General features: G+C 40.6%; 1 protein-coding gene across 1 annotated transcript; it reads right to left on the bottom strand.

Annotated features, from left to right (window-relative positions):
• Positions 1-89: 89 nt before the first annotated feature.
• LOC124291361 (thyrotropin-releasing hormone receptor-like) lies at positions 90-1,233 on the bottom strand. Its single transcript, XM_046728344.1, has one exon. The coding sequence runs from the start codon at positions 1,189-1,191 to the stop codon at positions 130-132; it is 1,062 nt and encodes a 353-aa protein (XP_046584300.1). The 5' UTR covers positions 1,192-1,233; the 3' UTR covers positions 90-129.
• Positions 1,234-16,645: the final 15,412 nt, after the last annotated feature.

Genomic DNA, 16,645 nt, shown 5'->3' with positions numbered 1-16,645 from the left:
CCACAATTCCATTACAATCCGTTGCAATTAAATATCACAATATCACGTGGTATACACAGCAAATAGAGCTAGACAATTTCCACGACAGCTTGCACAACACGAACAGGACGCAAACAAATAGACACTTTGTCAAACCCAAGACTGAGGCGTGGGTGTGTTTGAATTGTTCCGAGAGTATCTTCCGTATTCCATGTATCTTTTATTCCTGTAAACGAACAACATCCTCAGTTCTTGTCTGAAGTAGGCCCCAGTTATGCTGTACAGGAAGAAGTTAATGCAATAGTTCATGTAGAATATGACTCTGGTTATGAGCAGAGAACCTTGGAGTCCCGGAAAGATCACCACTTCCGATGCGGATAAGAGGAATTGTTTGCACCACACACAGAAGAAGGGGAGATTAAGCATGATGAAAACAAATGATACCACAAGAAGGATGATGGTGAACTCTAACCTGATGATACTCTCTTCTGTGATGACATTACACTGCTTGTGGCGGCGATATCGCATGTACAGCTTTCGGATGATCATGGTGTTGAGAACGGTGATGATCATAAATGGCACAAGAGTTATGGAGACTGCGAAGATACTGTCCAGGGTGAAGGATACAAATTTCAGGTTAGGATCAGCCGTACAGCGCTGAACATTGGTCGGTTGCAGTGTGTAAACCCCACTCAGAATCGGTTTGTACATCATCAGACACATGCTGATCACAACGAGGCTCCCAATAACCTTTTGTGCACATCTACTTCCGCAAATATCCTTCCGCCGCAGCGGATGACATACGCCGATGTATCTCTCCACTGTGAACGTAACGATGAACCATGCCGACAAAAATCTACAAACGTAGGACAGATACAAAGCTATTTGACAAACGCCATGCGTCTCTAAAAACTCGGGTTCATGATGACCCGAGAAAAACGGAAGTCCCCGCCTCAGCCAATCAACAAGGACGTAAAATACAAGCGCCATGATGTCCGACGTTGATAAGGCAGCTAGGTATGTGCTGGCAGAGAGTTTCCGCATATTTCTGGAGACAAACACACGGAGGGACAAGATGTTTCCTGTGAGTCCAATGATGAGGATGACGGGGGTGAAGTAGGAGTAGAACGCCTGGCTGTATGTGATGAATCCGGGCTCCTGGTTGTGGCAAGATGACCTGTTGAAGGTCACGTTCATCTTCAAGAAGGCCATGACCTCTTCCACCCCTTCTTGGCGGCATGGGTCGTCTGTGATGTTATCCTGAAAACATAGAACGTAGCGTTACATCATAGTGTTAGTTCTATAGTTAAAAATACATTAGTTCACATTGCAGTAGCAACACCACTTATAAACATTGACTGCACAAACACACACAAATAAAACATGTAAACCACTGACGAAACTAACAAAGAAACGACAAACATAATTCAGCCGAATTAACATTCATGAATTCGTAAGATATTCTAACATATGTTTCAGCAGGTGCTGTCTAATATCAAGCAAGATGAAAATAAAACACCATTCTTACAATTTGTAAGAGCTATGTAGGATCGCGATTATTGCTTGAAACAACATAAACTGTGTAATCAATACACAACCTATTCAAACGCTCTCATTAACGTCTACATATATAGATTCAACAGGAGAAAGCAATGACAACAAACCATTATAAAAAACTAAAGTTTAAAGGAAATTCAACAAAGTATCGTAAATATATTGAACCTTTTAGCAATGTTCAGCCAGTTAAATGACAACAGAATCTAACGAAAATGTAATGACTACAAATCGTCTTAAGAAATGCAATGGATATATAAAATAGATGTATTCAGCGAAATATTATTTTTCAAAAACAAGATACATGTCATTGGCGTTTGTAGTGATATGAAAACGTCCTACCATGATGGCACAGGTTTGTCCCAGGCACTCTAACTGTCATTCATACACCGAATAATTTCACAAGATTCCCCCGCACCGTCGCTACTGCTAATGGTATCGCAGTGGCTTGCACAAGAGTTTGTCATAGACTTGCATGAAGATGGAAGCTCATTGTATGATGTTACCATAGCAACTAACTCATTGAAACAGGTGTCACATGTCGCTTCTCTCACAGTGAACATATTTTGATTGTGTTGGTGCATAGAACATCTGACATCAGATCGATATAGACAAGTTATGTATGCAGGTGACAAGATGCTGCGGAAACAGATCAGTCTGCCGGTAACTGGAAGTGGATATGCTGTTTTCAAATACCCTGCATCCTGCGGTGTTGGTACGGCACAGTATTACATTACTGATCAGGTGGTGGAGATATCTCCTTGACAATTTGAGTTAAGATTAGCTCCTGATAGGCAAGACGCCGAGGCTTGTCTCAAGCGATATATGAAACATGACAATATCAAATGTATTGGAGTTTTCTTTTATTAAAGCGGTCTTCTGACATTAAAAGATCCATGTATTGCTTGTCTGTAAATAATCTTCTTTTCTACGTCTCGAGTTGTGATTGCTACTGACAGTGACGGAAAAGTTCAAAATATATATTGATTCATGTTATGTGATTTATCAAGCAAAACACAGACATCCTGTATCTTCAATACCCAGCTCGTTGTCACTATCCGTGCAGCTTGATGGATGTATACCACGAAAGGACAGGTCTTAATTTTAGCCACAACTTGACAGTACTGATAGTTTTAACAGGTTTCTTCCCTTTCGAGAATAACGCGAGAATAAGAAAATGTGATGTACATGTGGTGTTTTGAGTGTTCGAACACTCGTAAAACAGGCTCTATAACCTTTACTTCATGTATCCTTTACCCTTACTTCATGTATCCTTTACATAATAAACCGCCTCCGTAGTGTAGTGGTTGGTGTAAATGAGTTTAGTTTTCCGCCGCACTCAGAACTATTCCAGCTATTTGGCGGCGGTCTGTAAATAATCGAGTCTAGACCAGACAATCCAGTGATCAACACCATGAGCATCGATCTAAGCAATTGGGAACCGATGACATGTGTCAACCAAGTCAGCGCGCCTGACCACCCGATCCTGGTAGCCGCCTCTTACGATAAGCATAGTTGCCTTTTGTGGCAAGCATGGGTTGCTGAAGACCTATTCTACCCCGGATCTTCACGGGTCTCGAATGCTGGAAAGTTGGATTGTGGATTCACATAAATGTTGGATGAACATAAGGACGATTTCATTATAAAGATGGCAGCAGAGTATCTCATTGTAGGTCAGTTCTAACCCGGACCTTTACGTGTGTAGTCGTTAGAGCGTCCGCCCGGAGAGCGGAAGGTTGCTGGTTCGATCCCGTCCTCGTAATACTAAAAGACGTTAAAATATGGTATGTGTTGTTCCCTGCTTGGCGCCCGGCATTAATGGGTACAACAGGATTGGTAGGCTATTGCTTGACTGCAGCATCGTACCTCACCTTTTCATAGTGAAATGGAGACTGACGGAGAATGCACAGGGAACACCAAGCTGACAATATTTCATACTGACAGCTAAGAGCACCGTGAACTGACTTCCAGATTGTTCTCTGCAAGACACATGATATTGATGTTGTGGTATTTAGACTTCTTGGTTAGAGAAGGGGGCGTCAGAATATGTACTGATAGTTTGTGATTTTATCAATTCCTTTTCTGGTTGGATGACTGTCCCTAAGCAAAAAACAATAAATTGGAGGTGGTGTGTGGTCTTGTGCATAGAGCACAGATCACTGATCCGTCGAAGCTAAGCAACGTTGGGCGCGGATGCGTGACCGTGTTTGACAGCTTGACTCCTGAGAGTTTTTAGGACAACTGTCCCGCCCCACAACGAAGCACACATGACATACGTGGTGTCACCTCAGGCAAGTGGGTTTGTTTATAATTGCCTCTGTTCACCCAGCAGAAATTAGGTACCCGGTGGGATAAGTCATAGGACTATAAACCATAATGTGCCTCACATGCATCATGTTATAGCTACTTACGGCATGTCCCTGCGGTGTGGGGTTCAACGCCATATATACACTCTCTCAAAAAGAAACGCAACCCCTATCTAAATATCTGACATCATTTCTAGAACAAAGATGGTGAATGTAAATTAGAATTTTCTTCAAAATACTGTTAATACGTTCCCATCTGATCAGTATAAGCTCCCAAACGGAACCATTTTCACACATGATGACCTTTGTATCCGTGTTATTTGAGAAAGTGCGAAATTGTCATGTACAAAATGCTAAAAGCCTGTTGCACGTGCAAATCGTTGAAAACACAGTTTATGTAGAGGTTTTAAAAGCACGCGTAGTTTGTAATTTTTTCTCATAATTTGCTCTGCAAATCAAGTTCGAAAATGCCCCGTTTGAGTACAGCAAATCGAAATATTACCATTGGTCGCATTGAGGCCGGGGAAAGCTTTGGAACAGTTGCCCGTCATCTAAACGTACACAAAACAACAATCTCACGACTTTGGAATCGTTACACACAGTTCCATGCAATTGAAGATCGTCCAGGGCGGTAGACCTAGGATCACCACACCGGCTCAGGATCGCTTTATTCGACTCAGCCACCTACGTAACCGGCATGCCACACCCACCATCACTGCAACACAGGTGCCAGGTTTGAGGAAGTATCGGCCCAAACCATCAGGAACCGTTTACATGAAACAAATTTACGTGCAAGAAGACCAGTTGTTGGGCCCGTCTTGAAACGCCAACATCGACGCCAACGTCTCAGGTGGTGTACTAACGTAAGGGAGATGGACCCTAAGAAACTGGAGAAGAGTCTGGTTTAGTGACGAGTCTCGTTTTCTTCTTCAACGACGTGACGGTAGACAATAACGTGTCTATAGACGAGCAAATGAACGTTTTGCACCGAACTGCGTTCGACAGGTCTACAGATTTGGAGGAGGAAACATCATGGTATGGGAGCCATGTCTTACAACCAACGGTCAGACTTGGTCATCATTCGTGGCAATTTGACGGCACAACGGTACATTGATGACGTCTTACAGCCACATCTTCTGCCGATAATCGACCAACAGAGGAGTTGTTTCAACATGACAATGCATCCTGCGGTGTTGGTACGGCACAGTATTACATTACTGATCAGGTGGTGGAGATATCTCCTTGACAATTTGAGTTAAGATTAGCTCCTGATAGGCAAGACGCCGAGGCTTGTCTCAAGCGATATATGAAACATGACAATATCAAATGTATTGGAGTTTTCTTTTATTAAAGCGGTCTTCTGACATTAAAAGATCCATGTATTGCTTGTCTGTAAATAATCTTCTTTTCTACGTCTCGAGTTGTGATTGCTACTGACAGTGACGGAAAAGTTCAAAATATATATTGATTCATGTTATGTGATTTATCAAGCAAAACACAGACATCCTGTATCTTCAATACCCAGCTCGTTGTCACTATCCGTGCAGCTTGATGGATGTATACCACGAAAGGACAGGTCTTAATTTTGAGCCACAACTTGACAGTACTGATAGTTTTAGCAGGTTTCTTCCCTTTCGAGAATAACGCGAGAATAAGAAAATGTGATGTACATGTGGTGTTTTGAGTGTTCGAACACTCGTAAAACAGGCTCTATAACCTTTACTTCATGTATCCTTTACTCTTACTTCATGTATCCTTTACATAATAAACCGCCTCCGTAGTGTAGTGGTTGGTGTAAATGAGTTTAGTTTTACGCCGCACTCAGAAATTTTCCAGCTATTTGGTTGCGGTCTGTAAATAATCGAGTCTAGACCAGACAATCCAGTGATCAACACCATGAGCATCGATCTAAGCAATTGGGAACCGATGACATGTGTCAACCAAGTCAGCGCGCCTGACCACCCGATCCTGGTAGCCGCCTCTTACGATAAGCATAGTTGCCTTTTGTGGCAAGCATGGGTTGCTGAAGACCTATTCTACCCCGGATCTTCACGGGTCTCTATTTTGTTGTTAATGGCAACTAAGAATAGAATGCTGGAAAGTTGGATTGTGGATTCACATAAATGTTGGATGAACATAAGGACGATTTCATTATAAAGATGGCAGCAGAATATCTCATTGTAGGTCAGTTCTAACCCGGACCTTTACGTGTGTAGTCGTTAGAGCGTCCGCCCGGAGAGCGGAAGGTTGCTGGTTCGATCCCGTCCTCGCAATACTAAAAGACGTTAAAATATGGTATGTGTTGTTCCCTGCTTGGCGCCCGGCATTAATGGGTACAACAGGATTGGTAGGCTATTGCTTGACTGCAGCATCGTACCTCACCTTTTCATAGTGAAATGGAGACTGACGGAGAATGCACAGGGAACACCAAGCTGACAATATTTCATACTGACAGCTAAGAGCACCGTGAACTGACTTCCAGATTGTTCTCTGCAAGACACATGATATTGATGTTGTGGTATTTAGACTTCTTGGTTAGAGAAGGGGGCGTCAGAATATGTACTGATAGTTTGTGATTTTATCAATTCCTTTTCTGGTTGGATGACTGTCCCTAAGCAAAAAACAATAAATTGGAGGTGGTGTGTGGTCTTGTGCATAGAGCACAGATCACTGATCCGTCGAAGCTAAGCAACGTTGGGCGCGGGGAGTCCTTGGATGCGTGACCGTGTTTGGCAGCTTGACTCCTGAGAGTTTTTAGGACAACTGTCCCGCCCCACAACGAAGCACACATGACACACCTCAGGCAAGTGGGTTTGTTTATAATTGCCTCTGTTCACCCAGCAGAAATTAGGTACCCGGTGGGATAAGTCATAGGACTATTAACCATAATGTGCCTCACAGGCAGTTTGGGTATCCGGGGTAATAACATGCATCATGTTATAGCTACTTACGGCATGTCCCTGCGGTGTGGGGGTTCAGCGCCATATATAGTATGACCAGAAATTATTGAAAATTTTAGGAATATGTTTAATTGGATTTCTAGTATAAACAACCTTGACCAGCTATCAAGTGCTTGGTTTCATTCAAGGGAGACAACTCCGTTAATCCTTTTTCATTACTTTGTGAAGAGTTATCCCCCTTTGTTTACTTGCTAGCAGACGACATTTTCAGTGATCCTCAGTATGGATGATTTAGAGAAGGGGAAGTTGATTTTAGAGTATTATAACAAGGACATCAGATCAGCTAAAGTGATTTCAAGTAGAACAGGCATCCCTTTGTCCACTGTTTATCGTGTTTTGAAAAATATTGCAAATGGATATGGCATTGAGCACCAGGGAGGCGCAGGTAGGCCCAGAAAATTGACTGTCGGTGACAGGAGGCGGCTTGGTATTCTTGTTTCTAAAAACAAACGAAGGAGTTTAGAAAACTTAAGGCTGGATATGATTGATAAAGGAACTGTGGCTGTCTGTAAGGAGACAATAAGAACTGAGCTGCATGCAATGGGTTGGCAGAAAAGTCGAGGAATTCCATCACCGATCATGAAATTCTATGGAAATTTCCGATTCTATGGAAATTTTTGGATTTTCCAGCAGGACAACGACCCAAAACATCGTTCAAAGCATTCACAGGCCTGGTTTCGGACCCAAAATATGACATTATTAGATTGGCCAAGCTATAGCCCTGACCTAAATCAATAGAAAATGTTTGGGGACTTATGAAGGAAAGTGTCAATAAGAAAAATCTGACAAATATTGCTGAAATGAAAGAAGAGGTGGTCCGATATTGGGACAGCATGGACCACGACTTTCTAACTTCTTTGATCAGTAGTATGCCCCGCCACATTGAAGCCTGCATTGCTGCCCATGGTGACTTGACAAAACACTAACTGTTCACCTGTCTTTGAATCTGGAGTTATGTTCTGCTAATATTCACATTTAATACGTGAGTAATGAGTGAAAAAAATATCTTAAATTCTCAATAATGATAAAAAAATTCTGGTTGTACTGTACATGTGTGCGTAGGATTTATTAAAATGATAACACCCTACAACAGTCGTTCCATTATGCCGCCACACGCCATCCTTTTAAGATTAGATAGTGTAGTAGTTAAGATATTCAAAAAGAAAATTACACTCTTAAATTCTCAATAATTTCTGGTTGTACTGTAAGTGGCCACTTATCATTATTTGCAATTGTAAACGAAGTAGAAAATGAATAAACCAGCACCAGGAAGAACAGCTGATATCATAATTCTAAGCAAATTTGTTTCATATGACTGCTCAGAGGAATTAAACATATCTAATGTTTTCCCCAAATCGAACAATGATGCTAAAAAGGCTTAAAAGGATGAAGGTCCCTAGTATGGTGATCTACCTTCAGTTGTTGGGCGATCTATAGCCTGTTTTTATATTGTCTTGTCATTTATAGTTAAAGTATTTTAGATTTAATTACTAGTTTTAAATGTATTTCTGTGATAATCTAGTTGCTTTACTGTCCTTTGCAGACAGGTAAGTATATTTGCTAACTTTCTTTTTATTCATTTATATATGTACAACTTTCTTAGTCACGATATGGCTGAAATGCTGCCGATGTGACTTTAAATTTTAACTCACTCGCTCACTTAAGGATGAAGAGGTATGTACCAATGCTGCATTCGGTTCACATAGCTAACACAATCCTGATTAAAGAATCTTTCTTGCAAGGCAAGTTCAAATTAAAACATTAAAACAGGACAAATACGATCGTGTTGAGTGGTGTCTGAAACCAAACCAGAAATAGCTATTCCGTGCCGATGCATTTGGTTAAGATATTACAGTTGCCTTCTGGACTAAGCATTTTCAATGATTCTGTGACTGTTTAGCCTTAATTTTAACCTTTTTGTAACGTCCGTAATGTCTTCATCAAATCTATTTTTCAAATGTTTACTTTCTTTCGTGAGGCTATTCAGACGTTCCCAACATTCAAACGACCCACCCCAGCAGGTTTCAGACTTTCCCGGTATTACGCATATCCCTGTGCTTCTATCAGCACTTCTTCAAAGTTGCATGGGAAATTGCATGAGATCACACAGCTGCTTTAAAAGATAATTTGGAGTGACATAAAACAATTGTATGAGGTTATAAGTATTGGTCTTATGTTTGCTCATTAACTACCGACTGACAGACAGGCAAGCAACTATTTGTAAAGAGGCAGAGAGCAGACAGACTGCCAACATCGGCGGCTGGAAGTAAATAGTTACACCCTGCTCATCTATCCTTGTAGAGTGTGTGCCAGGACTACGTGTGTTGTCACCGTGCAGGGTCATCCCGTTCTGTCTGACACACCCTGCCCTCTCTATCATTGATCACACCGCCATTGATTCCACTGCTCACACCTCATGTTGAAGTTTTACTCGGGGTGAAGGTTAACGTGAAAACACCCATTTATCATACGTTTTCATCCATCAGATTCATTGATTTTACACAGCGTACCACAAAACACGGCCATTTCAAGACAAGTACATTTAACGTATACAAGCAAAAACTCTTTTGCCATCAATACTTGTCGGAAACACTGAAACGGGATGGCAAATTCTAGAAAAACGAAATAAATAACAGTGAGACATTTCAGGAAGCTAATGAGCAGATCTGTGTCGTTCCAGCAAAGAGCGGCTGCATTGACAGGGCTAAATGTAACTCTTTAATACTAAAATACTGTTCACCTATGTCGACATGGCCATTTCAACATTCATAGCACATTATTGTACGTACTAAAAACCTGGAATCAGGAATGCTGTTTGAAAAATGCTACTTCGAATGTGTTGATCAATGACTACCTACGCTTTTATTGATGTACGCATATAGGGATTTCTGGATTAAGATATTAATTTCGTTGTCTGTAGAACTGTTTGCCCTACTTGCATGGACACTCATCTAATGTGTTCGTAAGTCTGTGAAATGGAACGAGGATACCAAAGTACACAAATCCCACTTCTAGAATTGACACAAATAATTTCACCGAGCTTATTTGAAAATGTACCTGCTATAATATAAATCCATAATTCCACGCAGCCATTTCCATGTAAGTCAGTATTAGGGAATATCCATAAACAATTAGCTACGGCACTTTTGCAGACTAACCTTACCGACAGCATTTTTATTAAAATTGTTTTCAACACATATAATTAGTAGTGATGATTAACGTAATCAATGGCCTAACATCTAGTCCGGATAGCTCTAATATATGTCACGGCATATTTATGGACGTAATATAATGAGACAGGATAAGGAACGAGTCCCATATGGCTCTCAGGTGAGAGATAAGAGTAGACAAAGTTTTGAACATCATAATCATTAGTCGTGTATGCTAGAGGTATTAAGATAAGGATCACTGAGATGAACTTCAGAGCGTGCGGATATATTCGAGTTCAGGCTGAAGATGGTGGACATTCATCACTTTAACATTCATCGGTTGAGAACATGTTCTTCATACATAACACACCCTCGCTACACACAAACAAGAAGTATTTGAATTATATGGGTTTATTATTTTAAGACGGATTGACAAAGAGGTTCTAAAGAAATAGCAGCATGCAAAAACAGATACTTGACACTTATGGAATATTCTCATTGAGGAACCCAAGGATACGTGCCAATGGCTGTCTGCGAGTTGTAAGTCTTCAATAGTTACGTAGATCAATAAGTCGACCGTAATTAGCGTCCAGACGAACGGAAGCTCAAGGAAAAAGCTCAATTAAGATAGAAATTGTGAAAAACATGTGGCTTCTGAATGAGGCTGTGTTGTGGCCGTCAATCAGTAGCGGACGTGTCCACCTGCAGATCGGATCTGTCTAGTTGTTCTCCAGGCAGTAATAGCGAAAGTAGTAAGTGGATTAGCCGCTGTCAAACGTGACGTTAATTGACTGGCTTGAGATATATTGTTGACGGAGAACATGAATGGAGAGATTTTATGCCCATTATGATTTATTTGAAGCTGTCTTTAAGTCTTTGTCTTGAGATTTCTACAACGACCTATGGCATAATGAAATTATGTTTAACAATATTCACAGGAAAGGTTCGCGTCAAATCTGTGAAGTATAATTGTGGTTTGTTTGTTGTTTAACGCCGCACTCAGCAATATTCCAGCTATTGTCAACCAAGTCAGCGAGCCTGATCATCCGATCCCTTTAGTCGCCTCTTGTGACAAACATAGGTTGCTGAAGACCAATTCCAACACGACTCTGCACGGGTATTAAATTATAAAGTATGACTTTATGCTGCACAGCGAAAATGTTGACATGAATGAGCAGGGTTTCGTCTCCATATCACTTAAATCCATGTTTATTTTCCTTTTATGTACCCCTTGATGTAAATATTGGGATGAGAGTGTGACTATGTATTAAAGCAATATATGGATCTATAATTAATATTAATTAGAAATGTAAGCTACCCGCTGGTTAGTGGTTCGCATCCCGGATTCGATCAGATTCTCACCCTTGGTCTGTCACGTGATAGGGGTTACATGAAGGTGGTAAACCTCTACCGCGTTGTTTGGACTTTCCTCTTGTGTGATCTAACAGTAAGATAACTGACACGACTGTTCAAGGCGGCAGAAAAATAGATACACCCATAATAATAAAGCATACGACTTTATGGATAACAACTTCTTGTTTATTTTTTAATATTTTTTTAATTTATTTTCTTTCATATTGCATAGAACGACGTTTCTCTGTACATTCTTACACTATTATAAACCTAAGAGTGTTGTTATTCATACGCTTATTATTGCCTCACCAACTTCACTCATTATATGTGACATCTATTTGCCTTTAATCCTCTATCACTAAGACATATGGTAACTTTATATTAGGTATTCATTTTCACGACCACTTTCTTAGGTCAGTCATTATCATGGTTGTGCCAGTTCGGAGGAAGAAACATAGCATATTCCAAGACGATACCCGTGGCTGTACATACGACGGGGGATATTTATGGTGATGCGACATTTACAGTGACACTGATTCCCATGATCTCCGACACAAGGGAAATGACCTGTGTACGTTACTTGACGTTGATTCAAGACAGTGAACGCTATACGAATACCACATTCACATAACTCATCCCACGACCCACTTCTGGGTTCTTAATGTTAAAGATGAATTGGAAGGATAATGTGCTGGCAGGCTCATGTTGCACAGTTACGATGAAATGCAACAACAACAAAGCAATAAAACAGATTTTATTATCTATTGTATATGTGACTCTCTCCAAACGCACGGATTGTATGTTGAATGATTCTTAGAGAAGGGCCATAGACAAGTAATGGATCTACATGTATATGGTTTTCTGCAAGATGTCATGGCAACAACTTTCTTTTCTTTTTCGTAAAACCAGCCGTCACGGAGTGATCAGGTTCGGTAATTTGGTTAATTGCCTGAACTGAGTCACGACAGAGTGGAAACTTGATAGGTTTCTTTGGCCTGGACTCTTTCTAAAACACCAGAATAAAAATTCCACACACAATATCCACACACACGAACACACTGCGTACCACACATGTGACTTTTCCGGGTTCACTGACCTACAGCTCACGTGTCAACATAACGAGTTTCCGTTTTTATCAAAAGATTTGGACATGATGCATGATTACAGGACGGAGTAGGGTCGACTTAAAACCTGGCCATTGTCCTTCAACAGCGCCACGACGTTTCCACAGCCTTGAATAACGCCAGTAAACCTGAGTGTTGAAATTAGAGCTGATGTAAATGGATCTGGTACGAACCTTGCATACACAGAAGGTTGTATGAAATACAGTGATATGGGTAACGATTATATCACGTGATCACGAACTATATTTGTATCAAGTTACCAATATATATATTAATAAGGTGATATTGTTAATATTTTTTATCACATGATCAAGAACATTATTTTTTACAGATTTTCAATATATGACAGTCTATGGAAATAGGGCAGAATCAATTAAGTAGGACGTAGTAGCTTAGCGCTCTCAGATGCCTTGAGGCAAGATGATATCTCAGTGGCTAAAAGTGCCAATACATTATCGGACACTGACATGGTGGATTAACCCGATACAGGTTTTAATGACGAGACGTTTAATAAGAAGAGCAAGAAGAGCAATATAATGCTAATTCAACCACTTCATTGGCCTTCTGTAAAACTTCCAGACATGACGTGTGCTGGAATAGCGTTCAGGGATCCGTTGTGAAGCTTGAATTCAACTCGTTCAACGAACCTAATTAGCTTCCTATGGGGCTTCTCAGAAGGGAACAACATGCTGTTTGTTTCGTGTCCATTTCAGAAGCTAATGACTCAAGGGCGGTCAGACTGTAACCCTGGCCATCTTGTTGTTCACATCAGTATGTTTCCTTAATACAACTGTCACAACGTAAAGACTAATGTGATGATGACCTGCCCTGGTGGTTCAGATACGTTTCGTTTTACGACAGTCAAATTTGACTGACAACCCATTAAAAATCCGATGTCATCACGAAAACAAATAGAGACAGAGTGAGTGAGTTTAGTTTTACGCCGCGCTCAGCAATATATTCCAGCTATATGGCGGGGGTCTGTACAAAAGGAGACAAAAGTAGTACTTGGACTACCATAGAGATTTCCATTTCTGCATCTTGCGGCAGTGTCGCATGGTAACCTGTTATGATGGGTACCAACATACAGAGGCCAGGGAAAGCAGTTGGAGGTTGTCTATGACATGATAATTACTGAATTGTGGAGGCTAAAATGATTAAGGCTACAGATGCAAACGTCAAAGCACGCTGATGCTTAGCATGTGTTCATCTCGTTAAGAATATCGTGAAAATCTTTTGAATGTTCCTCAATTTTCATGGATGTGATTGATAAATGATGATAAGCAAACGCTACATGTCGGGGTTAGAAAAGAACGTACTCCTAACGAACAACTATTAACCTAGGTTTGCATACACGACTTGAGTGTTGTGGCGGATGTAACTACCTCAGTTAGATATTGACATGCTGGATGCTGAAGCGGTCAACAGGTCTATACTTTGACAAAACCCCTGTCCCTCAGGGGTATATAACTTCCACACTTTGACATGGATAATACTTGAGTGCTAAAGTGGTCATACACGGGCCACCCGTAAAGTTCCAAGTTAGAGTTGATCTTCAGTAGCCCATGCTTGTCGTAAGAAGCTACTAACGGGATCGGGTGGTCAGGCTCGCTGACTTGGTTGACACATATCATCGTATCCCAATTGCGTAGATCGATGCTCATGATGTTGATCACTGGATTGGCTTGTCCAGACTCACTCACTCACTCAATCATACACGGTCCAAGGGATGCAACACTGGCAACGGTTTGTGCTCCCGAGATGGTTAGCAAAGTTTACATGACGGACATGCAGAAAGTACGGTTTGAGATCATTTGGTCACTATATTCTCATTTTTGCAAGTGAAGAACTGAGTTGCCCGTGCTTGTGTTTGTGACGTGTGCCGCAGGTAGGAGGGAAACGCTACCCTTACAGCGAAATACTGATGTCACAATGTTCATGGTGATTCTAAACAGGTTTCCATGATTATAAACTATTCGCACTTTGCTAAGGATCAAATCATGGATTCAACAGAAAGCTATGATGTGCGGTCAAATTTCTTAGCTTATTGTATGCATGGATCCCAGGTTTCAGTATGTCATTGTATCTTGTGGATCCCATACCTGCTATTGACAGGTGTTGCGTACTTGTCAATGACTCGTTCCATGATTTGCAAAATGGTTGAATGGTGCCATGATAACCATTTATATGGTTACTCATGTATCAAGTGCATAAGGTTAGATTAAAGTGACTATTTGCCTAAAGAGGGGTTACCATATTATTTTTTATCCAGGTTTAAATGTATACAATTTCAAATCATAAATCTACGTTTAAGTAAAGTTGTGAATTTTTGTGATCCTTATAGTGTCAGTAGTATATTAAAAGAGATATGTTATGATGTTTACCCTGCAGTAAATACAGAAAGTCATAGCTTACATGGGTTTACGCTCCTGAAAAAAGCAGAAAGTCACAGCTCATATGAGTTAGCTTATGACTTTATGCCCTCGGAAACCACAGAAAGTCCGAGCACACAGGATCGCTGGTAATTAAAAACGACTTAGTTTCATGAGTTTATGCTTCTGAGAATACTAACAACAACAGTTTACGCTAGTTCAGAGGACAAGACAGAATGTCTTTGCGAACTGCATGATGGCATACAAAGTAGAGGTTTACGCTCGTACGAGTCCCTGCTGGTGATTTCATTCACAAGTTGGCTAAGGAATGAAGACTGAGCTGATTTATGTCAGTCCGTTGTATATAGGGCGAAGTGTTATTACCTCTCCACTTGCATGAACATAACCTGGAATGTACGAATGGAATGGAAAATGTAAGCATTTACACAGATGCTTTATCAACTTGTGGTCTTTTTTAATCCCTTCATGGGTTGAATACACATCATAAATCATAACTACATGAATATATGTAATTGATAGAAATGATATGTGCATGTCGCTTGAGGAACGGTATAACCGCAAAGATAATTTGAGATGCCGAGACGTTTAACACGTAACCTCTACAGATAATTTCGTAGTCAGCTGCTACTTTTGTATAATGACTGTAATTAAAGATGATCAAAGCACAGAACACTGTGTATTTGTTGAAAACACCAGGTACCATCACTATTCGATGTATATATATATATTACATAGATAAATAAAAACAGAATGCCTTTTTCTCCAAAATATATATATATATATATGCTTATGATGTATGAATTTGTCGGAATCAGACAACGGGCTGCAGAGACTACTTATTAGTATTCATATGGCTTCATCGTATTTATTTAAATTGGAAAATTATATCTTCACGTTTTCATTATTTTTTCATGGGAATACAGGGAAGTCATTGGACAAATCATTGGATGGGTTACAAATGTGTCATAGGTGGCAATCGTGTGTGATCTTGGCATTCACTGGCTGAACACTTGAACATGATGTCACAGTCAGAAAAACCTAACCACTCGATCCCATTTGATCGAAAATCATGAAATTTAGAAATCCACTCGAACCACCTCGTTGTAATGGGTTACAGCTTTCGACTATTTAAAAATAGACATTTCTATAACAAGAAATGTAATAGGTATTTAAGGATGGATACACCCTCTTGTACTGTCACGCGTCCATGCTTGTGATGAATAGTCACAGGGTTCAAGCCCTCAGGGGGACGCATTATAAGTGGGCCCCGTTTCAGAAGCTATCGCAGCGCTACGACTGGCGTAAGTCTATGTTACAGTATAGGAGGTACGACAGTCGTAGCGCTACGATAGCTTGGTGAAACGGGGCCCATGTCATGACAAGTTATAGTGGTCAAAAGAGGCGATCATTGGTACAGGTGGTCAAGCTCGGTCATTTAGTTGATTGTGTGTCATCGCACACGACATCGAGGGTCCTTGCTCACAATATCAATCACTTGATTGTTTGGTTCAGATTTGAGTATGAACTAGCCACAGTCGTATAACCGGAATATTTCTCAGTGTGGCATTGAACAAAGAATAAATAAAACAACCCAAAAAACACAAATTGTTCCAGGCATGATTCCATCTTGTTATTCCAACGTGACCCTGACTGGGCTCCGGACAATATGTACTAGATGCACCTATAGTGTACTGTGAGTCAGCGCAACATGGCCAAAGTGTTAGATCAAGTATGATTCCAGCAGTGCCCATGGCTGATACAGTTCAGAATGACAAGTCGGATGGCATAGGAATGACAGTGTAATGACCTTCATGACCCCTTGTCATT

Source organism: Haliotis rubra, unplaced genomic scaffold (genome assembly GCF_003918875.1).
Source record: "Haliotis rubra isolate DU_JTF1 unplaced genomic scaffold, ASM391887v1 Scf49, whole genome shotgun sequence".
NCBI lineage: Eukaryota > Metazoa > Mollusca > Gastropoda > Lepetellida > Haliotidae > Haliotis > Haliotis rubra.
The sequence above is the reverse complement of the archived record's forward strand: the minus strand, read 5'-3'. Positions and strand labels throughout refer to the sequence as shown.

Bases quoted from the DNA above. Each gene is read 5' to 3' on its own strand.
- LOC124291361 (XM_046728344.1), bottom strand. From the start codon at position 1,191: ATGGCCTTCTTGAAGATGAACGTGACCTTCAACAGGTCATCTTGCCAC.